Source organism: Crotalus tigris, unplaced genomic scaffold (genome assembly GCF_016545835.1).
Source record: "Crotalus tigris isolate CLP2741 ecotype Arizona unplaced genomic scaffold, ASM1654583v1 scf7180000018517.1768243, whole genome shotgun sequence".
NCBI lineage: Eukaryota > Metazoa > Chordata > Lepidosauria > Squamata > Viperidae > Crotalus > Crotalus tigris.
The window spans coordinates 569,647-597,404 of NW_024097052.1; the positions used below are offsets into that span (position 1 = coordinate 569,647).

Here is a 27,758-nt window from a genome sequence, read left to right on the forward strand (position 1 = left end):
ATGGTTATAAGTTGATCACCTGTGCTTCCAATAATTCAGTTCCTTTTACTGCTCTATTGAACAGTTGTTCAAGTTTACATAAAGGGGGGTGGGGTTCCCAGCCAAAACCAAATCCCATTTTACTGTTTCACTAATGGGGGCTAATCCTGCTCTTGCTTAACTGGGGCTTCAGTTTTGCAAAAGAACACCCTTGCTCCCCAAGAGGTGTGGGGTTCATTTCCCAAACCTCAAGAGTCTCTGTTCTGCAGAGCTGCCCTGCTTTTCTTCATACAAAGCTCTAGGGCCATGGTAGTGAACTTATAGCATGTGTGCCACAAGTGGCATGCAGAGCTCTCTGTGGGCACGCGCACCGTCACCCAAGTCTTAGGCCTTCAGTTGAGTTTTATAAAATCTTTTCGCTTTAGGCCTCCGCCGTGTGCAAAAAAAAAAAGTTCGATCAATTTCAACTTCTAGCAGGAAAAAAAAAAGATCTCACAAAGTTGGAATTGACTGAATTTTTTAGTCCCACCCAGTCTGCCGTTACCAGCGCAGCCACGCCCATCCAATGGGGCACCCCACCCAGCACCCGACAATACATAAGTGGGTTTTGGGTTGCAGTTTGGGCACTCGGTCTCTAAAAGCTTCGCCATCACTGTTCTAGGGAGACCAATCTCCCCACGCCAAACAAGAATTCTTCTGGAAGGGTGGATCACCATCCTATGGGAGAGGGCCAAGGTAATTCCCTTCCTGTTGCTCCATTTTACCACCTTTCCTGCCACAGTTGTAAGCAAGTCACTGTCGTTAAGTTAGTATTAAGTGAACCTGGCTTCTCCATTGGCTTTGCTTGTAAGGTTGCAAATGGTGATCGTGTGAACCCAGGAAACTGCATCCGTCATAAATATGAAGCAACTGCCAACCGTGTGACCATGGGGATGCTCCAGCGGTCGTTACGTGTAAAAAGTCATCACTTTTTTTCAGCGCCATTGTAACTTTGGTCATTAACAAATAGTTGCAAGTCAAGAACTACTAGTAGACTGATGGACAGAGCGCCACTCTTCTGACGGCTTCCCCGGATGTGTGTGCTTGGGAGGCCTCTGGGCACATTCCTGTGCAATTACGACACCAGTTTTAAGTGTTTGCTTTTTACAGAAGCCACACACTACACAGCATGAAACAAATATGTTCCTTTCTCAACTTTTCATGAAAACAAAATGCATCTGAAATTCAACTGCAAATTCATACAACTACATCAGGGGTCAAGGCCATGGTTTTCCCAGTTGCAATGTATGGCTGTGAAAGTTGGACCATAAGAAAGGCTGAGTGCCAAAGAATTGGGGCCTTTGAACTCTGGTGCTGGAGAAGACGCCTACGAGTCCCCTGGACTGCAAGGCAATCAAAATGGTCAGTCCTAGAGATCAACCCCGACTGCTCTTTAGATGGCCAGATCCTGAAGTTGAAACTCAAGTACTTTGGCCACCTAATGAGAAGGAAGGACTCACTGGAGAAGAGCCTGATGCTGGGAAAGATGGAAGGCAAGAGAAGAAGGAGACGACAGAGAACGAGGTGGCTGGATGGAGTCACTGAAGCAGTAGGTGTGAGCTTACATGGACTCCAGAAGATGGTAGAGGACAGGAAGGCCTGGAGGAACATTGTCCACTAAGTCACAATGTCCATGGGGTCATGATGGGTCGGACACGACTTCGCAACTAACAACACATCAGGGGTTCCTAACCGGTGGTACGAGACAATATTCCAGGGGATGCAAAAACTGGGTTTTTCAAAATTATAGTGTATATGTGTAATTTGTTGTCGTTATTTCAAACTTTTGAAAGGGGTGCAAGGAATATATCAGAAGTGTTCTAGGAGCGCGGGGTATAGAAAAGGTTGGTAGCCGCTGAAGTACATGGTAAAGGGGAAAGCTACCTGTGTGGGCATACCGGAAGGATTCATATATTTTAATTTTAGGTGTGTCTGTTATGTTTTATTAGATTGTAAGCTGCCCAGAGTTGCCTCGAAATGCAAGTGGGCGGCATATACATTTAATAAAATAAAATAGACACGTATTTTAAAAACACCTAAAAAAAATCCATGCGATTTAAATTGAGAAATTTATTGGAAAAGTCACAGCTCTGCCACGTGTCTTCCTCCATTCCACCTTGTAATTATTTACCTTAATATATATATAAAATGTGGGATATCTTGTTTAAAAATGATGGGATGCAGGGAAGTGGGGCGTGAGGGGAAGATTACAGAAATGATGTGAGGGGAAGTACTAAGAAAAGACTTGCTGTACACCGTTTTCTGCATTATCCCAAATGCGCCAGCGGTTTCGTTACAGGCAGGAGACGGGAACGATCAAGTACACAACAGCAAAAGAGAAGACTACTTTCTGATTTTATTGTTAACCTTTGTTACTGTTAAAAAGAATACCCCAAACACACACACGCACACACGCACACATACATACACAAAAGGCTTTGTTCAATGCTGGAGAGACCAACAGCAGGGTGTTTCTTTTTTTCTTTTGCTTTTTTTTTTTTAAAGAACTTCTTAAGAAATTTGGTGAATGGACAAAACCGCGAATAAAAAGGTACAATTTCCCCCCCCCCGTTTTTTTTTTCTTTTAAAAAATAGTTTTGATTTTCAAAGCGATCTTTTGAAGACTGAGGGGGGGAGGGAAAGTCTTCGGCTTGAGGAAGGTTGGTGAAATGGGACTTGGCTAAGCCTTATGCACCCTGCGTTTTGATAAAGGGGACTTTTTTTTTTTACCCAGAGGAAGAGGGGGGGGGGTTAGGATTAGGGCAAAGCCAACCAAATTCTCTTTTCAAATTTGGAATCCGATTTCTATGCCTTTTTTTTTTTGTTGTTTGTTTGTTTTAATTAAAAGCGACGCTACACAAATCATGCTGAGGATTACAATGCCTTGTTTAAATCAACCAGTGGGATAATGCAAACAACAAAAAACATCCGCAAGGCCTCCGGCGTTCAAACTCTCCTGGATTTGTAGAAGTGAATTTATAAATGAGCAATGGAGGAATAGTCGCTGCCTCGTCCAGTTAAAGAAAAAATAATAATAATAATACAGGGACGGGGGTACAATTTCTCGGGAACCGCTTTTGAGTATCTTGCTCTTAAGAAAGGGATGGGCGGAGGACCAAACCCTAGTTTTGTCTGCATGGGGCGGCTGAGTATGTGTGCGTGGAGTTCATTCAGAAATGAGTCGTTTCCTCAGATAAAAGTATGGTTGAGGTGGCCTGGCTAAATTTGACTTCCTCCTGTTGCCTGGGTTTTCAAAAGCCAGAAAACGTGAGGGCAGCCCGCCAGGCTCCCCCCCTCTTTGCTTCAGCTTCTGACCAAGTTAGCCTTTTTGAACAACCCAACATTTTTCCTAAAGAAGACCGCCCCCCCCGAAAAAAAAGTATAAAAGGGGAGAGGGCAAGGAATGGTTCTGGCGTGTATGTTACAGATGGCATTCCCATGGGCTTCCGTCTCAACTACGTTCAGCTTGGCATCCTAGAGCAAGTATTAGGTGACCTCCATGGATGAGTGGGTAGCAGCTACACTGCAAAAATTACCCGGGGGGGGGTCTTAATCTAGCTTCCTTTGCTTCCATGGTTAGGAGGGAAGGATGTACACCACTGCTTTCCTTTTTTTTTTGTTTTGTTTTTTAAGAAAACACATCCATAATTGTTTTTTTTATTCCACTACAAGCACCACTTGGAGGCAGGGAGAGGGGGAAGAGACAGGTCTCCAGTTCATCTCCGTCAAATGTTTTCACGGGCGTTTGCGGTCTTCTGCCACTTTCCATCCTTCGAGTCTCGTTTTGCAACCTGTTTGCAGCTTCCACTGTGCCTTCGGAGGTGTGGGGCCCTTTTTGTGTGTGTGTGTGTGTGACACGAGTGATTTTTCTGAAGGCCCGGTGCAATTCAGTTTGGTGCTTTTTTTTTTTTTTGCAAGATACCATGGAAAGGGAAGGAAACAAAACCGAAACAAACAAACAAACAAAAGAGAGAGCCTCCCCTTCGCCCGAGTTTAGTCCGAAAGCTCCGGATCCGAGTCCTCCGGTTTAACTTTGGCAAGTTCTTCGTGCACTTCCCTTACCATGAGGCTGCGCGTTAACATGATGTCCAAAGTCCCAGGATCTATTGGCATAGTGGAATACCACATGGGGCTATTGGGGACGCACGAACGTTCTGGCTGGAGGTAAAAGACGTCGCTCCTCTGCTTCACGCTTTCAGAACTGTGCGGGGAAAGAAAAGGGGGCAGGGTTTGGAGAGAGGGTCTGGATCTCTTCTTTGGGAAGAAACTAGCCCGAAGACGTAGCATCACTCACCACTTTGACAAGTAGAATTCATAGAGCCGAACCGGGCACCTCAAGGGATTGTCAGTGTTCTCAACCATCTCTACTGCTTCTTCGCCCTCGTGACGTTTCCTTTTGCCCACTAATTTATCTGGAGGTGGAAAAGAAAGATCGGGGATGGGAAACGGGGCACAAAGGCCAAATAAACCCCCAACCCAATAGCAGCAGGACTGCGAAAAGTCTCATTTTCTTGCCCGGCGTTCCTTGTGAAATGCTACGCAATAGCCGCAGATGAAATGGCAACATTGGGCCTGGACTGCAAACAAGGTGTAGTTACAGGATTGTTTCTATTCTGTAATCCAGACATAGCCCTGAGCCACCCCTGGCCCTTTGGCTGTCCCTGCCCGTGTGAGGTCAATGGGAAATTAGAAACTAAATATAAATAAGCATGCCCAAAGTTGAAACTCAAGTACTTTGGCCACCTAATGAGAAGGAAGGACTCGCTGGAGAAGGGCCTAATGCTGGGAAAGATGGAGGGCAATAGAAGAAAGGGACGACAGAGAATGAGATGGCTGGGTGGAGTCACTGAAGCAGTAGGCGTGAGGTTAAATGGACTCCAGAAGATGGTAGAGGACAGGAAGGCCTGGAGGAACGTTGTCCATGGGGTCGTGATGGGTCGGACACGACTTCGCAACTAACAACAAAGCATGCCACAGGGCGAGAGAAAAAAAGAGTTGAGTTCAGCTCTGCCGAGTTGCTGCGCGCTCCTTCAGTCAGCCGGCGACCATGGGAGGGTGAGGAGAGAAAATACTCTTCTGTTCCTGTGCAGGTTCATCCCTTATCTGGAGCAGCCTGAGGTGGTGGTGGCAAAGTCATTGTGTGAGGGAAACTGTTCGGCCACTCACTGCCACTTTGGTCAAAGAGCGGCCTTGTAGGCAAGTAGATGGAACGCAGCTGGGAGCTATTGGTTCAGCCCTCCATAACAGTCCCAGTTCCTCATGTGGCCCCTTGGGGGAAAAAAAACTGCCCACCCTGCTGTAACCCAAAAGAGTCCTGCCCAAAGCAAGTTAGCTGCTCAGGGAGATGCCTGGAGGTTTTCTCTGGCCTGGGAATTTGTTTTATTGAGAAGCAATCACGAAGGCCTTTCATTTCACAGCCAACATAACATAACATAACACAGCAGTTAGAGTGCAGTACTGCAGGCCACTTTAGCTGACAGTGTTCAGCAGGTCAGCGGTTCAAATCTCACCGGCTCAAGGTTGACTCAGCCTTCCATCCTTCTGGGGTAGGTAAAATGAGGACCCAGATTGTTGGGGGCAATGTAAATATATATATATATACATTGCTTACTGGTGTACACCGCTTAGAGAATGCTTGCACTTAAAGCGGTATATAAGTCTCATAAATAAATAAATAAATAAATAAATAAATAAATAAATTACTATTCCAGCGAATCAAAATGGCCATTTCCTACCATTCCTCTGCTGGGAACACAATAAAAACCAAAGGAAACTACTGAAATAAATCGCTCACTTGGAAAAGCAAAAAGATAACAGGCTCCAGAGGTGCAGCCTTGCCCGCTCTCCGTTAAAAGCATGTTGATCTGCATTGTAAGGCAGAAGGCAGCTCTAGCGAAGCAGAGATTTCTGCATTGTTTTTTTTTAAAAAAAAATGGGAAGAAAACTGAATAAAGGCTAGGAGGTTACCTAACTGGCAAGCAAACCACCAACCTTGGAGAGCACCAAGGATTCCACTATCTATTTATGATTAGCGCTCTCAGTACATTCCTGGGACGTAACATTGCACTGGAGGAATCAAGATTGTCTCTGTCTTGCAAGAAATTGGGAGCAAATGTCCCAATATTCTCTATAAATATTTTCAAAAAGGGAGGCCGCCTGATATAATATTGCCCTTCATCCTAGGGCCTGAATACTTAATCTAAAAGATGGGCTGAAACAAAAGTAAGGAAGGGGGGGGGGATGAAAGTAATGGTTGTCTCGCTGTCCTGGTCAATGAATTTTTGGGCTTCCCAGTAAATGGCAGCAGGCTGATCGTGTTGGCCTCAGAAGTTAAGCAGGTCCCAATCTGTTTGGTGCTCAAATGGGTCACTGGGGAGAAACCCCAGGCTTGCAGGTTAGGCAGCGAGAGAAAAAGGCAAGAAGGACAGGTCTACCCACCTGGTTCTACGTCCTGCTTTTGGAAAGGTGGGAAGAAGCGTAAGTAAGTCAGCTTTGTGTTGTATTTCAGAGTCCGGGTACGTCGCATGACGTGGGCAAAGGACAGCTTCATGTGCTCAGTGACATTCTTGAGCTGGAAGTATTTGGTGTTAAAAAAAAGCAGTGTATTCAAGAGCACGATGGGGGAGTAGGCGCCCAGCTGCTTACACTCCCACAAGTGCTCCTCTTCGATTCTTGAAAACATGTAACCTGCAGGTTGAGCAAGAGAGCAAAACAAAACAAAACAACAACCAAAAAAAGTCACTTCGGCCAGATCAAACCAAAGGAATTAAGCCCCATCCTCCTTCCAAGATATTTGCTCCCTTTCCAAAAGGTCCCACCAACAGCCTTACTGACTGAACAAATTGCCAAGCTTACCGTTTGGAAGTATTGTAGGCTCCCAGATTTTCAACAGTTTTGTAAGTTCAATCATAAACCTGGAGTAGGGTTCAGTAAAAATGTTATCTATTCTGCCGTTCTCAAATAAGTACTGCAAAGGAGAAAAGGAAAAAAAAGAAAAATAAAATAGGGGAAATGTCTATAGAAATCCAGAGGCAGAGACACCGGCCTTAGCAACAGATTCAGTTCTGTCGTCCCATCTTAATACAACCCCCTTCGATGCTTTGAAGGGTTTGGAAAGTGGCCAGAAAATTACAGGTCTTCTTAAGACTGAGATGCTTCCACTAGTTGTATTTTCAAGCAGGACCCTCAAGTATTCTTTCAGGTATAATGTACAATTGATAAGCCAGGTCCATATGAATAGACATAGGGGACGTCTTTGTGGAGTCCTTGGTGCTCCCTCAACTGGTAATCAAGGTTCCAATTGATAATGAAGGAATTGACATCCAAGGTCCGTTCCAACTTTATCATCCTCATCCTCATCCTCATTATTATTATTATTACCGTATTTTCTGGCGTACACGACGACTCGGCGTATAAGACGACCCCCGACTTCAGAGACGATTTGCATGCTTTAGAAAGTCGTCATACACCGGAAAATACAGTATTATTATTATTAACCAAGGACAAAACTATATCCTCACTAATGTGACAGGACATGCTACTCTATGTAAACAGGGAGCAAAACCCCACACTTATTCACACTGATGATGTTACAAAGCCGGGTCATGTAAACGTCTGAAGAAAAAAACCAAGCTCAGAGAACACCAAGGACTCCACAGCTCAACCCTGAAGGACAAATATTCTTTTCTATATTCAGAATTATAGTCCAGCAATACAGAGGCGAAAGCTGTTTTTGCATGTAAAAGCTGGAAACCTAAAAAGGAGACTGGTAACAAATGAGGCTCATAAAAGCCCAGCACAATTAACAGCCCATCTGCCATTTCAATATAATAATAATAACAACAATAAATTTGGAAGGGACCTTGGAGGTCATCTAATCCAACCCTCTGCTGTAGTTCTTCCTTCTATTCCTACGAAGTCAAAGAAAGACGTGCAATTCCAGAAAATGGATGTAAAAAGAAGAAAAATAACCTGCTGAATTCCAAGGCACAGGTATAAGATGCTGTCAGGGTCATACTTTTCGCCGTTTGGTCGCCGCACCTCCTGGATGAACTGGCACAAGCCGAAACTCAGCTCCGAAAAGGAACACGACAGGATGTCCTCTTTGAGCTTCACAGACCGAACTGTAGGAAGGAGAAGCACCTACAGCAGATCAGCTTCTTGACCATCAGAAGGAAGATGGTTCTCAGCTCAGCCCTTGGCATCAACTGGGGGTGATTTCCAGAGTTCAATTAGCAATGGGGGCAGAAGAATCCGCAGAAATGGGGCCAAACAGTAAAAGGAATCAGCACGGCAGCCACAATCACACAATCAAAACCACACCTAAAAAGGGGGGGGGGCAGGGCTTGGATTGGAGGACTATGGCTGCCATCTTGACTTTCTTCAACCCCGTCCTGAATAGAGGTAAGCCAAGGAATTCATTTGTATATATAGGAACCCAAAGTGCAGCAAGTAGAACAATGGACCTAATAGCCAAATGGCCAAAACCCGCCTTAGTTGGGCCTTCCTACTGCAAAATTTAGAATCATCTAGAACAGTGGGGGTGAACCTATGGCCCTCTCCTCAACAGCAGTCTCCCTGGAGGAGAGTCGTCCCCCGGGCGCGTCCTGCACAAAGCAGCGCAGCCAAGGACATGGCAACGGAAGACTCCACCCTTGCGCCCAGTCGTGTGTAGATGATGTTGCGGGGCGCAGGTAGAGGGCGTGGCCATGGCGCTGCAGGGCCACTTGGGCGCTCTGCGGAGGACCATGGAGGCGGGAGGCGGCCCTGTGGGTGGGCAGGGCAGGGGTGGAGTGGGGCAGTTTTGGGGCACCTCTAAAAGGTTCACCATCACTGAGCCAGAATCAGCCCGCTTCTAGCACTCCTAAACGATACGTTTCCAAGTCTTACAATCCAATTTTCATGCAGATGCTACCCATTTTATTTTTTTATTTTTTATTTTATTGAAAATTTTTAAAGTTTTTACAATAAAATACTCCCTCCCCCTCCCACCCCCCCATTACCCTCCCCCCTCCTTCCCAGAGCTGAATACAGGGTTAAACAAACAAACAAAAAAAAAAAAACATACAAATTAAATGAACATCAAACAATTATACATACATCCCAAAAAATTTTTTAAATGCTTTAACTCCAATACATAAAAACAAAAATTCTAACCATTACCCTTAAACGTAAGTTATTCAAAAGCTAAATAATACTTTCTAATCCCATATTTATTCTGTACAAAATCTACCCATCTTTTCCACACCGAAATGTATCTCTCTTGTGAATGGTCTTTCAGATAAGGCGAAATTTTTGCCATTTCTGATAAATAAGAAACTTTAAGAAACCATTCTTCTATAGTAGGCAAAGAATCCTTCTTCCAATATTGCCCAATCAGCAACCTTGCCGCTGTGATTAAGTTCAACATTAAAATAATCTCTTTACCATCACAATCAACACCCCATTTTATTTTTTTTTAACATTATTCTATCCGAAGGCTGAGCCAAGCTTTTTTTATCTCCACCGCTGAACCCAAACTGAAAACAAAGATAACAAAATAAAACTGCGTTACCTCCAAATTTCAGGTCTCCTTGGTCTTCCTGCGTGTTTTTCCACTGGACCCAGTTCTTCCAGGCATTCACCCCGTACATGTATTTGAGACTCATCCCGGAAACAGAACAGCCTGGATATGAGCTCTGAACCAGGATTCGGGGTTCCACAGAAACGATGGACTTCTTTCTACCCTGAAGGAAGTAAAATAAATATATATATATTCTGAGGTTTTCGCAGGTGTTTGTATGTAGGTCTTTGGTTGTTCGGGTTTTCTCCCGTGTAAAATTGGAAGTGTCTTGGCGACGTTTCGACGAAGTCCCATTCGTCATCTTCAGGCTGGTGCTTTCAGCTTTGTGCTTCGAGCAGCAATGTGTGGTCTATATATACAGTTTGCGCATTGTAAAAGTTTGATTTATAGAGATAGTCCTCAACTTACAAACACAGTAGGGATTGGAACATTTCTCATTAAGGCAGGGGTCCTCAAACTTGGCCATTTTAAGACTTGTGGACTTCAACTCCCAGAATTCCCCTGCCATCGCTGACCCATTTGCAAATCATCTCCGATCTTCTGGCTTGAGTAATAAACAAGAAACCCAACCCTGTTTCTTACCCGTCTTTTTGGCTGCGGAAAACCGTCTCTATGTCTCCGCCTCGCTCGTGCCCGTGAATGAAGACCTAGCCCTTTGCTGATGGGGTCAAAGGAATCTAATTGGGAAACAAAGGCACAGATTTAGCCACAAAGCAGCAGCAGCAGGCCAGTGGTCCTCAACCTTTTTAATGCCGCGACCCCCCCCCAACCGGTCATAAGTCAAGGACTACTCAACCGGTCGTAAGTCGAGGACTACTCAACTGGTGCAGCACCGTTTGCAGAATGGGACTTTTGGCGGGCTCAGCAGGGCAGAGACAGACTGGACAATTCCTATTGGCTTTTGAAAGCCAATAGAATTAGACTCTATTCAAGAGAGTCTATTCTATTGGCTTTCAAAAGCCAATAGAACAAAAGGGAGTAGCACAGGTAAGGAAAAGGGGGAAAAAAATGGCGGACTGCGTTGTTTGGCGACTCCCGTGAAATGGCCGTTCGGCCCCAAATGGGGGTCCCGACCCACAGGTTGAGAACCACTGAGTTAGGCTGATCTTCAATAATGGGGCAGATCACAAATTACTCTGCCAGCGATGCCGGGAATCAAAGGCTGTGGCCCAGGAGTGGATGCCACACCGTCGCGTGCATGAGCATTTTGTTCCAGAGCTGACCAACCTGATGGGAAGTCGGCCTCCAGGTCCTGCTCCAGTTCGCCTTTGGAGAACTGTTTTGGTTCGGGCTCGGGCTCGGGCACCGTACTGGAGCGCAACGCATAGTGATTCAGCTCGTCCTCCCAGCTGTGGGGAGTTGACACTGCTTCCGATTCCAGGTCCCCGCTGTACGTGCTGCCCTGGTCTGGAATTGCAAAGGAAGGAAGCTGAACACAGACAGAAGGGGGTTGGGGAAGGCTAAGCAGCGGGTTCAACAAAAGCCCATTAGAAAACTGGGCCTTAAGGGAACCACGTTTGCTGTGGGCCAGGAGTGTCCAACCGTGGCAACTTGGAAGACTTGCAGACTCTCCCAGAATTTCCCAGCCACCATGACTATCTGGGAAATTCTGTGAGTTGAAGTCCACCGGTCTTAAAAGTCGCCAAGGCTGGAAATCCATGCTGTACACCAAAGTTATTGTTTTGCACAACCTTGAAAGTGTGTAGGTGAATGTTTGTGTGTATGTATGTGTGTGTTCTAAATCACTTTATTTCGGTAAGAAAAGCTTCTTCTCATGTTCAGTTGAAATTTGCCTTTCTGCTGAACTGACTCACGGGCTCACCTTTTTCAAATATTTTAGGGTCCAGAAAGAGTTCGTGCTCAGATGTTTGAGAGCCTGAAATAAGATAGAAAGACCAAGATAACCCAATGCATCTAAATTAATACTCGGCAAAATTCCCAAATTTAATTAATGCTATATGAAACAAGATGTATGCTAAAGGGACCCACAACTACGCACGGAACAGCCCAAAGCACACATTCCAGTAGAGACAAGTTCCCCAAGGACAGGCTCCAATACGGATCCAAAAGCTCGGATCCCGGTGACTGACCCAGATTGGATCCTGCAACATTATCCTGGGAGACGTAGATTCGCCTCTAAAACAAAATCCACCTACCTCCCTGAGAGTGTTCCTTGTCTTTATCTTCAGCAACCATTTCTGCCATCTGGAGAAGATCAGCCTCAAAAGGACTAGCCGAGTTCTTTTTGACGTCTGGAATGGCTTCTATTGTTTTGTCAGGGGTCTCTGGGGCAGGGGGCACAAACATAGGAACCGGGACCTGGAGAGAACAGGCAGCAACTACCTTTATTTCTCAGGAGTTGTGAAGTATCCCTTGCCATGAAAAGCCAGCTTCCGGTCTTAAACCTGAGCACTGGCGTCTCAAGAGAGAGTCCATCCCTTAAGAAAAGCCAAGTGTCTCAATAATAACTGAGGCTATAATTTAAGGGCAACCCGCCCAGGGATTCGTTGACAGCAGCCTTCCTAAGCATCTTGGGCTTCTCAAGAGAAGGAGAAGGGGGGAGGAGTGCAATTAGCTAGAACAGTAGTTCTCAACCTTTTTAATGCTGCGACCCCCAACCGGTCATAAGTCGAGGACTACTACTCTACCGGTCGAGGACTACTCTACCGGTCGTAAGTCGAGGACTACTCAACTGGTGCAGCACCATTTGCAGAATGGGACTTTTGGCGGGCTCAGCAGGGCAGAGACAGCCTGGACAATTCCTATTGGCTTTTGAAAGCCAATAGAATTAGACTCTATTCAAGAGAGTCTATTCTATTGGCTTTCAAAAGCCAATAGAATAAAGGGAGTAGGACAGCTAAGGAAAAGGGGGAAAAAATGGCGGACTGCGTTGTTTGGCGACCCTCGTGAAATGATCGTTCGACCCCAAATGGGGTCCCGACCCACAGGTTGAGAACCCCTGAGCTAGAAGATCAACTGCAAATTCCCATCTGGATTCTAGTGCAAGTGAACCAAGTGTTAGGCTCAAACCCGGAGATAAAGACAGTGAGTGAGATTCAATCGAGTCCATTCTGTTATGTGCTTACACCTTATGGACAGAAGCTTGCTGAACTAAAGCTATAACTTTTTAAAGTTACTAGATAGCTCCTGAGAGTTGGCACACGTGCCAGAGGCAGCACTCTGAGCCCTCTCTGTGGGCACACGCATCGTGTAATGCAGATGGCAACCGTCCCTCTTCAACCAGCCGCCCGCTAACTCGCCGAGCTCCCACGTGGCCGTATGCATCCCAGCATAGCTGGTTTCCTCCACCCCCCCTCCCATCCCTCCTGGCCTCGCATGCTCTCCTTTTCCTGGGCATGACCCACTGCATTGCCTCCTCAGCTGTTGGCTGGCGGTCCAGCTCAGAGGCGGCTTCTCTGAACTGCTGGCGGTCAGCTGCAGAGCCCCAAAATGCACCGATTGGCAGGCTGAGGCTGCTGACAGACACTATCGGCCCCCATGCGCTCGCTGGCCTCTGTGTGTGGGGGCCGATGGTGTCAGGCAGCAGTCTCCCCGGCCCCTGCCTCGCCTTGCCCCATGGCACTGGCCCTGCCTCACCCCGCAGGATGAGTCTCCTGCCTACTGCCCCACCTGCCAGAGACCCCCTGGATCTCCCCTAACCCTGCCCGGCCCCCACAGGCGTCCCTCCCCATGAGCAACATCGAGGTGACCACGCCCACCTTGGCCACACCCACCCAGTCTGCCATGACCACAGCCATGCCCACCCAGTGGGCCACACCCACCTGGCAATAAATAAGTGGGTTTGGGGTTACAGTTTGGGCACTCGGGCACTTATCACTGTTCTAGGATGTGGTTACGCTGAACCTCATCCCACCTCCCTAATCAGACTCGGGACCAGTGGTGGGGTTCAAATAGATGAACAACTGGTTCTCTGTGTGGATGCCGCTTCCAGAAGTCCATTCTGCGCAACAAAAAATTAGCTGCCGGCTCTGCCAAACTGGTGCGACCTGGCTGAATCCCACCACTGCTCAGGACTGTGCAATCTCTTGATCCAGGTCTTTTCTGGGAAAGTTCTAAGTTGGTCAAATCTCCCCCCCCCCACCCCAGATGCACATTTCGTGATAACCATGTGAGAGGGATAAGGACCACAAGCTTCCAGAGTCACAGAAAGCCATCCAATCGTGTGACATCAACTGAAGGGATGGGGCTGTTTCGGTCTACAGGGCTGGGAGGTGGGAAGGTGTGTCACTTGACTGCAGGACATTGCAAACGACATAAATGATCAGGTGATGGCAGAAAATGAAATTCAACTGAATTTTAAGTCAACCAAGTCCATTCCTTCAATGTTTGGTTGAAAACTTTGAATCCAGGTGGTTTGTAATTCTGAAGTTACTTAGCTACGTGCCTGGTCATAAGTCAAGGGCCACCTGTAAATCACAAGCAGTCATGTCAAGGCACCGCACCTTGGCCAGGTAGAAGCCCACCCATGCAATCTTTGACTAGCACATCTTGAAGCCTGGCTGGAAAGAAAGGGGCAACCTGCACATCACTCACCGGGACTGGCATTCCCAGAGGGACTGGTGTATACTGGGTGAAGAGATGAAGCGGGATTGGCACAAACACTGGTACAGGAACAGGCACCATAATGATTTTGGGTGGAAGTTCTTCTTCTTCTTCTTTCCATTGCCGTGTGAAAAAGAAAAGGTGTGATTCTTGGAGAAAAACAGCTGCCCATTCATCTCTCTTTAACATGTTACATTGCTGTTTTTTTTTTTTTTAATAACAAGTTTCTATTGGTTTTCCAGTTTTACATTTAAGTGTTTAGAAAGCAGCGTGGTGATTGGGTAGTCAATAGTACAATAACAACATCTTTAGTATATCTCTCAGGTTACATCATCAAAAAATTTCTTCTCTATTTCCCTTCACATCTGCTATGTCATATTTAAGCTAGTAAATTTGTAATTATAACAAGCTCGGTTAAAACATTTATCAATATATTTTTGCTTATACATATCCATGTCTTGTATTTAAATTTTAGCTAATTTTTAATTACAGTATTCCAATTTAATCTTTAATATCCATAGTATTTAGATTTCGGATAACCCAAATATCCTTTATTTCACTACATAAAAATTACGATATCTAGAATACACCAGTACTTACTTAAATATATTCTTATTGTATTTCATGATCATTTTCTATTTCTCAACCTAGTACATCACCACTTAATGGAGTATCCTTTACTTGTCTCAAATCCATCATCTGTGTTATCTGGGCTAAACAATAATTCAAAACTATTTCCTAATAATTAATTTTCATTTCCCTTGTAAATCTAAATCCTCAATATTAGGCCAATTAATCCCTTATTTGTTATCACTTTCCAACAATAGTTAGATCTAGCAATCATATTTCCCTTCATCTCAAAATCTCCCTTTAGCCCAGTGGTTCTCAACCTTTTTAATACCGCAACCCCCCCAACCGGTTGTAAGTCGAGGACTACTCAACTGGTGCAGCACCGTTTGCAGAATGGGACTTTTGGCGGGCTCAGCAGGGCAGAGACAGCCTGGACAATTCCTATTGCTTTTGAAAGCCAATAGAATTAGACTCTATTCAAGAGAGTCTATTCTATTGGCTTTCAAAAGCCAATAGAATAAAAGGGAGTAGCACAGCTAAGGAAAAGGGGGAAAAAAATGGCGGACTGTGTTGTTTGGCGACCCCCGTGAAATGGTCGTTCGACCCCAAATGGGGTCCCGACCCACAGGTTGAGAACCATTGCTTTAGCCCATTAGTTGAGACTTTAGCATCCTCTCTAATAAGACAAAAGACCCCATTTTTTAAACCTAACTCTAGCTTTCTTTTTATGCCAGCCAGGCTTCCATATCAATACCTCTAGATCATCAGATAGATCTCCCTTCATTCTTGTGCCTGTTAGTTGAATCAAAGGAGACCACATTATTGTTATGGCTGTACCCAGCTCACCATTTTGTTCACTAGTCTTTCCCCCCCCCCTATATTTCCCCCCCCCTTTATTCACTGGCCTTTTGCCCCCCAATATTGCCATTCTTTCAAGGTAAATCCCTGGCCAGCAAATACATCAGATGACTAACTCTTAGGCCAAAGGAGGCTTATTGTCTTTATCTGTGGCAACAGGACTCTGTCCGTGCTGGATTTCCTTTCTTAGTATCAGAACAACTTTAGGATTTTTAGCGATATTGCGTAGTATGACTGTTATTTCCTTCCCAGGAATTTTAAAAAATATTACAACAGAATTTTTGCATAGCGGCCTCCTGTTCGCTTCTCCCTCTTCCCTGCTGAACCTAAACAAGAATTGTACTCAATTATATAGTCTGCCAATATATTTTAGGATAGCATTTTGCAACCTCAGCAAGGTTAAAATGTGCGGACTTCAACTCCCAGAATTCCCCCTGCCAGCATGCTTTAAATCAGTGGTTCTTAACCGGGGTGATATCGCCCTGCAGCGGGCGATTTCGTTTTTCAGGAGGGCAAAGGAACGAAAAGGGGGCGATATGGGGGTGATGGAGCGAGATGTTTGGGGGACACTTTTGAGACTTTTTCGTACAGTGAATCGCTGTATATCTGTCGTACAAAAACATCAGATTGCTCGCTCTTAGTGGATTGAATTGTGTTTTCAAATGTTCCTCCAGCTAGCTTCAGGACAGAATGCCATACGTATGTGAATACGCATCGCTTATCTTCATGTGCGTTGCGCAGCAGCCTCTACCCTTTTTATATTTCTTTTTGCTTCTTAAATTTCACTTGTAATTCAATCATCAAATGTTACTGTTTTTCTTTTTGGGCATTTCACTTTTTTTGCTATTGAATTTTGTTTTCAGTGGTCATTACATTAAAGTGTCTTGAATAAATAAGATCATAATGAAATACATGCATCATGAAGTTTGGGAATAAAGTGACGGGTGGCATCAAAAATTGAGATATGGGGAAAAGACTGGAAATAAATTATTTGCATCGATAGGTCCTGATGACAATTAAAACAAAAACAAAAAAAGTGTTTGCAGAAATTGAAGAATTATTTCCTATGTTGTGATTGAGAGGTTATGTTGAGGGAGGAGGGCGACAACAACTTCCTCATTGGCTCAAGGGGGCGATTCGTTCAAAAAGGTTAAGAACCACTGCTTTAAACTGCCCCAATGCATTGAAAGGTGATGTGCATGGCTGCTGAGCCTTTTTTCTTCTTCTTCTTGCAAACCTAAGTAGCAATCAATTGTTTTGTTTGTTACTTACCGGTTTGGCATTCCTTATGCTGCGTGTGAGGCTTGCAAGAAGTGGCCTTGGTCTGGGTGATGGGCTTGCACAGCAAGGCTTTGTTCTTGAGGAGCCGGGGTGGCTGTGAGGGAGGGAGCTTCAAAGCATCTGTCTGGGTACTTGCCTAGTTTCAAGTCAGAAAACAAGAGTCTGTTTGTTCACACATCCTGAAAAGGGGGGATATCCAGACAAGAGGCAGCATGGCCCCTAAGCCTGAGTTGCTAAGTTGCTCTGCGGCTTTTCCCTTCTATTCTGGGTCATGTCCATTCTAAGGATGCCTCCTGTTAGAATTATGCCAGGGGTCTTCAAACTTGGCCCTTTGATGACTTGTGGACTTCAACTCCCAGAATTCCTCAGCCAGGCACGCGTGCCTGGCTGAGGAATTCTGGGAGTTGGAGTCCACAAGTCATCAAAGGGCCAAGTTTGAAGACCCCTGAATTATGCCTACGATTTTGTGCCTTGGTTTGCTTTTGGGTAAAACATTTAGCATTTGAAGATTGCATATTCCCCCTGGGTATTAAGGCCAGGAAGTGGGGTTTGACTATTACCGTATATTCCGGCATATAAGACGACTTTTGAGAGCGTCGAAACAGCCTCCGAACTCGGGGGTCGTCTTATACGCCGAGTCGTCTTATACGCCGGAAATAACGTAGTTTCTGGCGTATAAGATGACTTTCTAGGCATGAGACTCGGCGTCAATCGTCTTATACGCTGGAAATAAGGTAGTTTCTGGCGTATAAGACGACTTTCTAGGCATGCGACTCGGTGTCGATAGTCTTGCAACTCGGCACCGATAGTCTTGCGACCCGGAGTCGAACTAGGGGGTTGTCTTATACGCCGGGTCGCTCTATACGCCGGAATATATGGTAATGGGGTTCTGTGTTTATATGGGGCAAGCAAGACTGTCCTTGGGTGGCATTAAGTCCTTATTATGTTATGAAGTGATTGTGATTTTATGCTCTTCCTGCTGTTGTTTAATTCTAGGTCCGCTGCCTAGTCTAAGAGATGGACAGCTATATAAAAATTGAAATCTTAAACAAACATACAAAGTCACTTCCCAGGGAAGCTTGAGGATCAAAGCTAGCCAAGGTTTTCCTTCCAGGTTATGACAAGTATCTGTAACTTAGCTTAATTTTGTGAATGCAAAAATCACTAGTCAGTGTAACATCAACATGTACAAAACGCAAACAGAGGCAATCACATGCCCAACAATTTTTTTTTCTATTACACTACACTTGATCTCAACCAAAAGGCCGAGAAGCCTATTAGTAATATTGGTCAGGGATGAGTTGGAATCTAAGACATTTCAGGGATATTCATCCCATGAATTAAACTATGTTGAAGCTGAAGGAAGGAAGGAAGGAAGGAAGGAAGGAAGGAAGGAAGGAAGGAAGGAAGGAAGGAAGGAAGGAAGGAAGGAAGGAAGGAAGGATTTTAAAAATATTCATCAAAAATTAAAAGAAAATGAAGAAAAAAATAATGCATGACAGAGTGACGAAGACAGAACGTAAGTAAGAATTTAATCCATCAGGAGGTATTATTTTCAGGAAAACTTACATCGCCAATTATTTTTGCTGTTACAGTAGGAACTGCACCTGTTAGGAGGAAACAAAAATAGAAAAAGTGTCTTCCTTCCTTTTTTAACATTGAAAGCAGTCCTGCGATTCAGATTACAAAAGCACACTTATATGCTTGCTCGCTCATTCAGACATTCTCATTCCGTATCAGCATTTCTCAAACCTGTGGCAACTTTAACCTGGATGGACTTCAAAGTCCCAGAATTCTGGGAGTTGAAGCCGAGACAGCTTAAAGTTACTATGGTTTAGAGACACAGTTCCATACTATAGCAATAACATGCCAATGTGCATCTGAGGAAGCAACCTAACAGAAGGGGTGGGTTTAACAGGTAGAGGAGAGAAAAGACACATCCACTGCCTACCTTGCAAAACATTATTGGAGTTGGCTGTAGGCTGAGCAGCAGGTGCGCTGGCAAGAGACACCACATTTGCAATCACAGGAGTGGAGTCCTTCCTGAGAGATAAAGGTGGCCCTGCTGAAGATGTTGGTGTCATAGAAACATTTGCTGGGTGGAAAGGGAAAGTTGGAACATAGTTAATGACGGCAAGAGTCTACTGTTTACACACAGACATTTAAAAGTCTTTCTACATCCAACATACAGATAGATGTGTTTAAGGCATCCTATCCGAGTGTGTGAAAAGGCATGGAGAATCTCTATCCCTAAGATAGATCTGTGGCGTTCTTTCCAATTAGTGATGTCCATCTTCGTATATATTGCATCTGAGATACAATCCGTTGTGCATACAGCTGAGAGATAGGGTGCTAACTGCAACAGGCAGATGTGACTACATCTTCCCAGCTGAACCCCTGTAGGCTTGAGCAGGAAACCCTATACCAGTGGTGGCAAACCTACGGCACGGGTGCCAGAGGCGGCACTCGGAGTCCTCTCTGTGACCACACGTGCCGTTGCCCCAGTCTTGCCTCCCCTCGTGACCCCCTCCTCACCAGCAGTCCACCTAGAGGAGAGTTGCCCCTGAACATGGCCCATGCGGAGCATCGCAGCGCAGCCAAGGACATGGCAGCTAGGCAGTGTAGACAAGACTTTGCCCTCAGGCCCCATTGTGCACAGCTGATGTTGCGGGGTGCGGGCAGAGGGCATGGCCACCATGGTGCTGGGCTGCCTGGGCGATCTATGGCGGCCCCTGGAGGCGGTGAGTGGCCCTGCAGGCAGGCGGGATGGGGCGGAGCAGGGGGGAGCAGGGCGGGGCCAGTTTTTGGACACTCGATCTCTAAAAGGTTCTCCATCACTGCCCTATACCATTTCAGAAAAATGGCTGTCCAGTCTCTTAAGAACCTCCAGTGTTGGAGCTTGCTCTACAATAGCTGTCCTCATGCCAGCCCACACCTTTCTTTTACCTGCATTATTTGGAGGCGGGGGTGGAGGCAGAGGAGGTGGAGGCGGTGGAGGCGGAGGGGGTGGTGGTGGTGGATCTGATGCACACTGCTGGTTGCAAAACATCAAAATGCAAAGCAAGTTGCAAAAATGTTTGATTTCACCTCTCCACTTCAGGGTCTCGCTGAGTTTGCCCTGCCTTTTGCACCCATCACATTTGGACATCTGCAGAGAAAGAGGGAGAGGTACAAGGCAGCTTTTAAAAACTTGATCTTATTGCATGGTTTTGGGTTTTAAACAATTATGCTGGTGCAAGTTATCTGCAGTGACCCAGTAAAAAAACAGACAAAAATGAATATACATACACCCCCCCCCCCGTATATGAAGGTACATGGGTATGTGTGTATATTTACCGTGTTTCCCTGAAAGTAAGGCCTACCCCAAAAATAAGCCCTAGTTTAATTTTGGGGGGGTGGGTCTAATATAAGCCCTACTCCCAAAATAAGCCCTAGTTTTGGGGTGAGGCACACACCTAAAAATCAAGCTAGGGTGGGGGTGGATCTGCCCCATGTGACCACTTATCTCGCAGCCGACCTCTCCTCGCTGGCCCACTACTTCTGCAGAGGTCTTCTGCAGCCAGGCCTGCATTTCTTAGTCACAGGCCTTTCCGGAAGGCCTCTGCAGCCAAGAACCAAGCTATGGATTCAATCCATAACTTGGTTCGTTAAGACCTCTACAGCCAAGGACCGAGCTATGGATTGAATCCACAGCTCAGTACTCGGCTGCAGAGGCCTTCCGGAAAGGCCTGACTGCAAAATGCAGCTGGAGCTCCATTCCCAGCTGCAGAATGAAGCTGCTTCTGAATGAAGCTATACCTATCTATCTATCTATCTATCTATCTATCTATCTATCTATCTTTGGTTATTCGGGTTTTCTCCTGCGTCAAATTGGAAGTGTCTTGGCGACGTTTCGACGACGTCTCATTCGTCATCTTCAGGCTGGTGTTTTCGGCTTTGTGCTCCTCGAAGCACGAAGCCGAAAACACCAGCCTGAAGATGACGAATGAGACGTCGTCGAAACGTCGCCAAGACACTTCCAATTTGACGCGGGAGAAAACCCGAATAACCAAAGACCTACATACAAACACCCGCGAAAACCTCAGAAAACACACACACTCACTCATTCATTCAATATCAGATCTCTCTCCCTCTCTCATATTTGGAAAATACAAAACTCAAAAATCCTAAATTGAGGGGACAATGAAGGTCCCTGAATCTTTTCCCCATTTCATCTGAGGATCCACTGGGAAGCACATATCTCTCCTGCTATCAGGCCTCTGGTGTGACCGAGGCATGGCTACACTTAATCAGGACCCTGTGTGTTGTATATGTGAAAGTAGATGGATCTCTGAGTTGAATAACTCCTGGCGACAAGGATCTGCCCACATAACCTCAGTCAGAATTGTGTTGTTTATTGCTCCCTTCTTCCTGGGTTTGTTTGCTTGCTAATTCCCTGCCCCTATTCTGGACATTCTCCTATTCGAGTACTAAACAAGCAAACCCTTGCTTAGCTTCCCAGCGCAAATAAGATCAGACAGCTACGGAAATGTTATACAACGGTATACTTCCCTATTATGCTTTGCAATCTTTACTTTGTGTTTGGTATAGAGTTATCCAATTGGAACAGCATACACAATTTAATGTATTAAATTAATTAAAAATTGTTATTTCTATATATCATTATGTACAAGTAGTCCTTGCTTACTGAATGCCCTGTTTAGCAACCAAAGGTACGACCGCAATAAATAGTAACTTTACAATTTGGTCCTCCCACTTAGAACCACTGCAGCACCCCATGGTCACGTGATCGCCATTTGTGTGCTTCAAAAGCAAGATTCTGACCCACACAATCAATGGAAACGCCGGTGGTAAAAATCACAAGTTGTGATCATGTGACGTCTCACTTAATGTCTGTGGGTAAATTGTTTAACGGCCACAGTGGAAACAAGCTTGTAAGTCTGCCACGGTCATAGAATGTTTTGCTTAATGGCCAGAACACTTAGCAAGAGTTGCAAATCCCAACTGTAGTTGTTAAATGAGGATTACCTGTATATCATACGAGATAATTAAGTAACACTTATATAATTATAGATTGAATATATAGAGGTACGGTTGACCTCAAAAAGATATATTCTTTAGCACAGATCACAAACTAGTACATTAAATAAATTCCTCTTTTTCCCTTGTCATTTACTCTCCCACATTTAAATTAATACAACTCTTATTATATCAATTTAATACAAATAACTTTTTTTACATTTATCAATAGTTTTTAGTTTATACATATCTTAGTATGTTATTGAATTATGAACCAACCCAGCTGCCACGTTGCTTTTCAAATATTTAAATGTAAAACTGGAAAATCAGTAATTTTTTTTTAAAAAAGACATATATTCTAAGGCTCACTGACAACGCTTAAGCATCTTTGAAGCCAGATTCGGTACTTTCTATCCCAAATAATTCACTGGTGATAAAAGATACCCAGCATACTAAAAAGCAGAGACATCACCCTGCCAACAAAGTGCGTATAGTCAAGGCCGTGGTTTTCCCAGTTGCAATGTATGGCTGTGAAAGTTGGACCCTAAGAAAGGCTGAGTGCCAAAGAATGGAGGCCTTTGAACTCTGGTGCTGGAGAAGACTCCTGCGAGTCCCCTAGACTGCAAGGCGATCAAACTGGTCAGTCCTAGATGAGATCAACCCTGACTGCTCTTTAGAAGGCCAGATCATGAAGTTGAAACTCAAGTACTTTGGCCACCTAATGAGAAGGAAGGACTCACTGGAGAAGGGCCTAATGCTGGGAAAGATGGAGGGCAAGAGAAGAAGGGGACGACAGAGAATGAGGTGGCTGGATGGAGTCACTGAAGCAGCAGGCGTGAGCTTAAATGGACTCCAGAAGATGGTAGAGGACAGGAAGACCTGGAGGAATGTTGTCCATGAGGTCGCAATGGGTGGGACATGACTTTGCAACTAACAACAACAAAAAGATACCTTGCTGTGCTGAAGTACTGTTTTTCCAAGAAGAAGAATCGGTAGAAGACAGATTTGAAGAGTGCCAGGATAACTTACTTGATAAAATAAAACCGTGAACTTTGACATGCAATCTTCTGAACAGAATTCCTCCACTTTGCCTCCAAAGTGATTCTGCACCAGTTTTGGAGAGGTTTGCAAACAGTAGCTGCACATTTTACAGTGATTCCCCCAACGTTTGGCTAAGTCATGCTTGTAAAGCAATTTGCAGCCTAAAAAAAGAGAGCAGAAAACAACACATGACAACGACTTAGAATTCTCCAACCATCCCCCCAAGGTGTAACTCTCCCAAGCATAACAATTTCACACACAAATTCTTTTGCAATTCAAAAGGTAAAGCTTTTTATTTTACACAGGAGGATATACGGGGAAAAATGATGATTAAAACGACCATTTCCACCACGGCATATCTTGGGACTGAATGTCGGTTTAGCCTAGGCTTTCTTACCTTCGCTACAGAATGATTTATCAATGCCTGAAAATCGCACTGTTTCTTTAACGATCTTGTCAATTTTGCAGTATTCACACATTGACATGACACAGTTTATCTTTTTGTATTCGTCACAACAGGTCTTTCCGCAGAACTGGAACATTTTGCCCTGCAATCAAGCACACACACACACACACACACAAAATGGAGTGCATTTTGGAAAAGAACATGCCATTGTGTACTTATCGAAAAGAAATGCAAGTTCACCCATTTCTATTAAAAAGACAAAAAAAAAAAAAAACCACCAAAAAAAAACAACAACAACCAACCCACACCAAAAACCTGCCAAGATCCGTCATTAATAAAGACTACCGGCTGCCATTTGCAGAGGTGCTGGTTTGTCGTCTGCTCAGAAATGAAAACCCACAGCTATCATTAAAAATCCATGGCTTAGGTCTTAAAGCTATATGGCATTGTTTCTCAACCTTGACAATTTTAAGGCATGTGGACTTCAACTCCCAGAATTCCACAGCCAGCATTGCTGGCTGTGGAATTCTGGGAGTTGAAGTCCACATGCCTTAAAATTGTCACGGTTGAGAAACAATGCTGTATGGGATTAGTTCAAAAACATGTGAGCAACGCGTGCCAAATTTCAGAAGACAGAATGGTGGTAAAAGAAGATTCCCAGCAGCTGGAAAAAAAGAGTGCGCATCCTTGCCAATTTTATAAGCTGCAAAAAAAAAAAAGAAAAAAAAAAAGACCGCAGGAAATGGAATGGGACAACTCACCACAGCCATCTCGCTGTGAGATAGCTCCACACAGGATTAATTCAGTGCAATGTTGTCTCCCCACTGTTTCTTCGACATTATTTCCATTGACAACAATGGAAGTAATGTCGAAGAAACAGCGGAGGGTAACATTTATTGCATTAGGGTCATCCTATGTGGAATTGTCCCGCGATGAGATGGTGACCGCAAACTGTCCTATACTCCCCCCCTCCCCGGGAATTACCTTACAGGTGAGAGGTTTGCCGAGTAATGTTTGAATGTAGTTATTTAGCATACAAGGACTCAGCAAAAGGAGACGTGATGCAAATAGGAACAATCTGCGTTATTCACGCAAGTCTCAAGATTCACTTTCTGTTGGCGCAAACCATTTTAAAGGGGGGGGGGAGGAAAGAACTAAGCATGGAATACACACGACCTTGCCTGTCACTAGGCCTCTTGTCCACAATTACAGGCCTCGCGTGTCCGACGTCAAGGCATCTGTGAACAACAACAATGGCAGGTGCCAATTACCCTGTAGTCGAGCACTTCGGGCTTCGTTGCAAAGAGACGATTACAGTGTTGACACCTGAGCTTGGCGACGGTGCGGGAGACTTGTTGCGACTGGGCAGCCAGCCTCTGGAGTCCGGCTGCGGCTGAGCTGCTGACCGAGCTGGGAGAGACCGTTGAGGTAGTGTTGCCCGCGGCAGAGACCGTCGCTCCTGAGGGAATGCTGACAATCACTTGGCCCTGTGACAAGGGCACCACGGAGGAGTTCATTCCTGTGGGCTTGTTGAACAAATTCTGGAAGGGACAGATTTGCACAATGAAGCCCTGTCCCTGCCCAATTCACCTCCAGTGTTATCCAATTGAGACTTAAACAATCTAACCCAGCGGTTCTCAACCTGTGGGTCGGGACCCCATTTGGGGTCGAACGACCATTTCACGGGGGTCGCCAAACGCAGTCCGCCATTTTGCTTTCCCCCTTTTCCTTAGCTGTGCTACTCCCTTGTATTCTATTGGCTTTTGAAAGCCAATAGAATAGACTCTCTTGAATAGAGTCTAATTCTATTGGCTTTTAAAAGCCAATAGGAATTGTCCAGGCTGTCTCTGCCCTGCTGAGCCCGCCAAAAGTCCCATTCTGCAAACAGTGCTGCACCAGTTGAGTAGTCCTAGACTTACGACCGGTTGGGGGTCGCGGCATTAAAAAGGTTGAGAACCCCTGATCTAACCACAAGCCATCCAAACGGGTGTTACTCCATCTAGCTGCAAACATCTCCAGGGCCACTAGATGGCAGTGAAGAAATTCAAAAAAATTCTACCTCCGTGCTGCCTGCCATCTAGTGGCTGTTTCGCAGCCTCCATACGGCAACCTTCTGAACGACCTCTATGGAGCAATTTTGCGTATTATATGGCAGTGATGGCGAACCTTTTGGAGACCGAGTGCCCAAACACAAAACCCACTTACGTATCATCGTGTGCCCATTGGGTAGGTGTGGCTGCGGTGGTAAGGATTGACTGGGTGGGACTAAAAAGCTCAATCAATCAATTCCAACTCTACGAGATCTTTTTTTTTCCCCGCGAGAAGTTGAAATTGATTGATTAATTGAACCTTTTTTTTTTTGTGCATACGGCGGGGGAGGCCTAAAGCGAAAAGGTTTTATAAAACTGAGCTGGAGGCCCAGGACTGGGGCGATGGTGTGCCTGCCCACAGAGAGGGCTCTGTGTGCCACCTGTGGTATGCATGCCATAGGTTCGCCACCACGGTTATATGGCATTCTTACTGCTGGTCTAGAAAGAGATGGCTGGATTTGGTATCTTGCAGAGAGGCCCAATTCAAGCCCACCTGTTTGTGGCATGGAAGGAACAGAAATTCTACGCCGCAACGGCTTAAAGAGAGACTATTACTTTTTTGCCAGTCTTCTGTTTACCAGGACAATTTGGCCTCTTCCAAACATCCCAGAGGCTGCCGAGCCCTCTAACAGAAAGGCTTCTGATACACAGATTTGACAAAACTGTCTAGATATTTTAACAGGGGCAGCTCTAGCGGCTTCCTTGAGAATTAAAGCCACACGGGCTTTTTTCACATCAAAGGATATGTGCTTGGTTCTGTCCTGACAAATCCCTGCATTCCACCTCCCCTGACTCACATGTATTCAGAATGGTGCAATCAAAGCAAGGAGACAGACTGAGATTTAAGATGTACCTGAAAAGCCACCACACAGCTATAGCTGCAAAAATTACGTATGCTTCCATCTGACATCGCAAGATGATACTGAGGGATGGCTGAGGTTTTACAGCTATTACATTGGACCTGGACACCTGAGAGAGAAAATAAATGAAGCAACACGTGCAAAGAAAAAAGAGTGAATTTATTAATACATGCTTCTCCCGTTGCTTTCAGAACGTATATGAAATTAAGGAGAAAGTATGTGAATACCTGACGATGTGACCACTTTGACTCTGTGTGCCGACAAGCAATTCACGGAACAAAAGAGCTCCGTTTTCCCCACATTATTTGTGCTTTCGATCATCTCAGCTGAAGATCTCAGAGATTTACACATTGCACAGGGGGTAATTTTTGCAGACTTCTGGGAGGGGGGGAGGAAAAACAAAGGAACCATACATAAAGCAACAATACTAGGAGAAAAAGTTTGTTTAGCCTGAAACATGCGCTCCCTTGATTTGGCAGACCACAGAAAGATACCCCAGTTGTCATGTCACACGAAAGGCAGGAATTGTGTATCTTGATAGAGAGCCCGGTCTTAATTGAAAAATGATAGACAGAGGGAACGTATAGCAAGTCCTCGACATACAACCATACATTTAGTGGCCTTTTGCAATTACGACACTGAAAAAGCAACTTATGACTATAAGTTTTCATATTTATGACAGTTGCAGCATGTGGTCACATGATAAAAATTCAGATGCTTGGCAACTGGCATGTATTCATGAGGGTGGCAGTGTCCTGGGGGGTCATGTGATCCACCTTTGACAAGCAAAGTTAATGGGGAAGCCAAATTCATTTAACAGTTGTGTTACTAATTGAACAAATGCGGTGATTCCCTTAACAATTCTGGCAAGAAAGGGCGTAAAATGGGACAAAGCTGACGTAACAACCGTCTTGTTTAAGCACAGAAATTTTGGGCTGAATTGTGGTTGTCAGTCCAGGGCTAACTGTACACAATTTCCTCTTGACTCAATACATTCTCCGTTAAGTATTTTTTTTCCCCCTGTAAATTGTAAAGTGGGGAAAGTGCTGATTGAAAGACTTAATTTTCCTTTTCCAATCGTTCTCATCAGGTGCTATGAAATATAATACACACACACACACACACACACATTCAGAATCTCTATACCCATGAGGGTCCTGGAGAACTGGGGTCCTCATATGGAGAGTGCTCACGGACAGATAGATCTCTGAAAACGTTTGCATCTTACAATGTGGAGAATGTTGACAGGGGCACGGGGTCCCCACTCCCCCTAAAATTGGCAAGATATGTTTTTCAGTTTTTTCCAGAACACTAGAAATGGACTGCTGCTCGCTGTCAGTTATCCGCTCAAACTTGTTACTTGGCAGGGATTTGTCCGGTATGGAAGAATAAGTCCTATACAGATAAGTCCTCAACTTACATCCATTTGTTTAGCAACCATTCAAAGTTATAAGGACACCAGAAGAAATGACTTGCGACTAGTCCTTATA

At 45.0% G+C, this 27,758-nt stretch overlaps 1 protein-coding gene across 6 annotated transcripts in view; it reads right to left on the reverse strand.

The window, feature by feature from the left end:
- Positions 1 to 2,356: 2,356 nt before the first annotated feature.
- The window catches only part of ZMYM4 (zinc finger MYM-type containing 4), a 58,393-nt gene continuing 32,991 nt past the window's right edge, over positions 2,357 to 27,758 (reverse strand). For 3 of the 6 annotated variants that reach the window (XM_039353368.1, XM_039353363.1, XM_039353364.1), the window contains 20 exons: positions 26,496 to 26,646; positions 26,262 to 26,377; positions 24,590 to 24,859; positions 23,310 to 23,460; positions 22,901 to 23,073; positions 19,799 to 20,000; positions 18,804 to 18,947; positions 18,422 to 18,459; positions 16,844 to 16,988; positions 14,135 to 14,256; positions 11,737 to 11,899; positions 11,403 to 11,456; positions 10,808 to 10,987; positions 10,163 to 10,257; positions 9,572 to 9,743; positions 7,990 to 8,141; positions 6,874 to 6,985; positions 6,457 to 6,705; positions 4,313 to 4,430; positions 2,357 to 4,219 (listed from right to left, as the gene is read on the reverse strand). In XM_039353368.1, coding sequence (XP_039209302.1) covers positions 4,012 to 4,219; positions 4,313 to 4,430; positions 6,457 to 6,705; positions 6,874 to 6,985; positions 7,990 to 8,141; positions 9,572 to 9,743; positions 10,163 to 10,257; positions 10,808 to 10,987; positions 11,403 to 11,456; positions 11,737 to 11,899; positions 14,135 to 14,256; positions 16,844 to 16,988; positions 18,422 to 18,459; positions 18,804 to 18,947; positions 19,799 to 20,000; positions 22,901 to 23,073; positions 23,310 to 23,460; positions 24,590 to 24,859; positions 26,262 to 26,377; positions 26,496 to 26,646 — 3,015 coding nt within the window. In that variant the 3' untranslated portion in view covers positions 2,357 to 4,011. The remainder of the gene's footprint in view (positions 4,220 to 4,312; positions 4,431 to 6,456; positions 6,706 to 6,873; positions 6,986 to 7,989; positions 8,142 to 9,571; positions 9,744 to 10,162; positions 10,258 to 10,807; positions 10,988 to 11,402; positions 11,457 to 11,736; positions 11,900 to 14,134; positions 14,257 to 16,843; positions 16,989 to 18,421; positions 18,460 to 18,803; positions 18,948 to 19,798; positions 20,001 to 22,900; positions 23,074 to 23,309; positions 23,461 to 24,589; positions 24,860 to 26,261; positions 26,378 to 26,495; positions 26,647 to 27,758) is intronic. The other 3 variants (XM_039353365.1, XM_039353366.1, XM_039353367.1) reach the window with 3 other exon arrangements.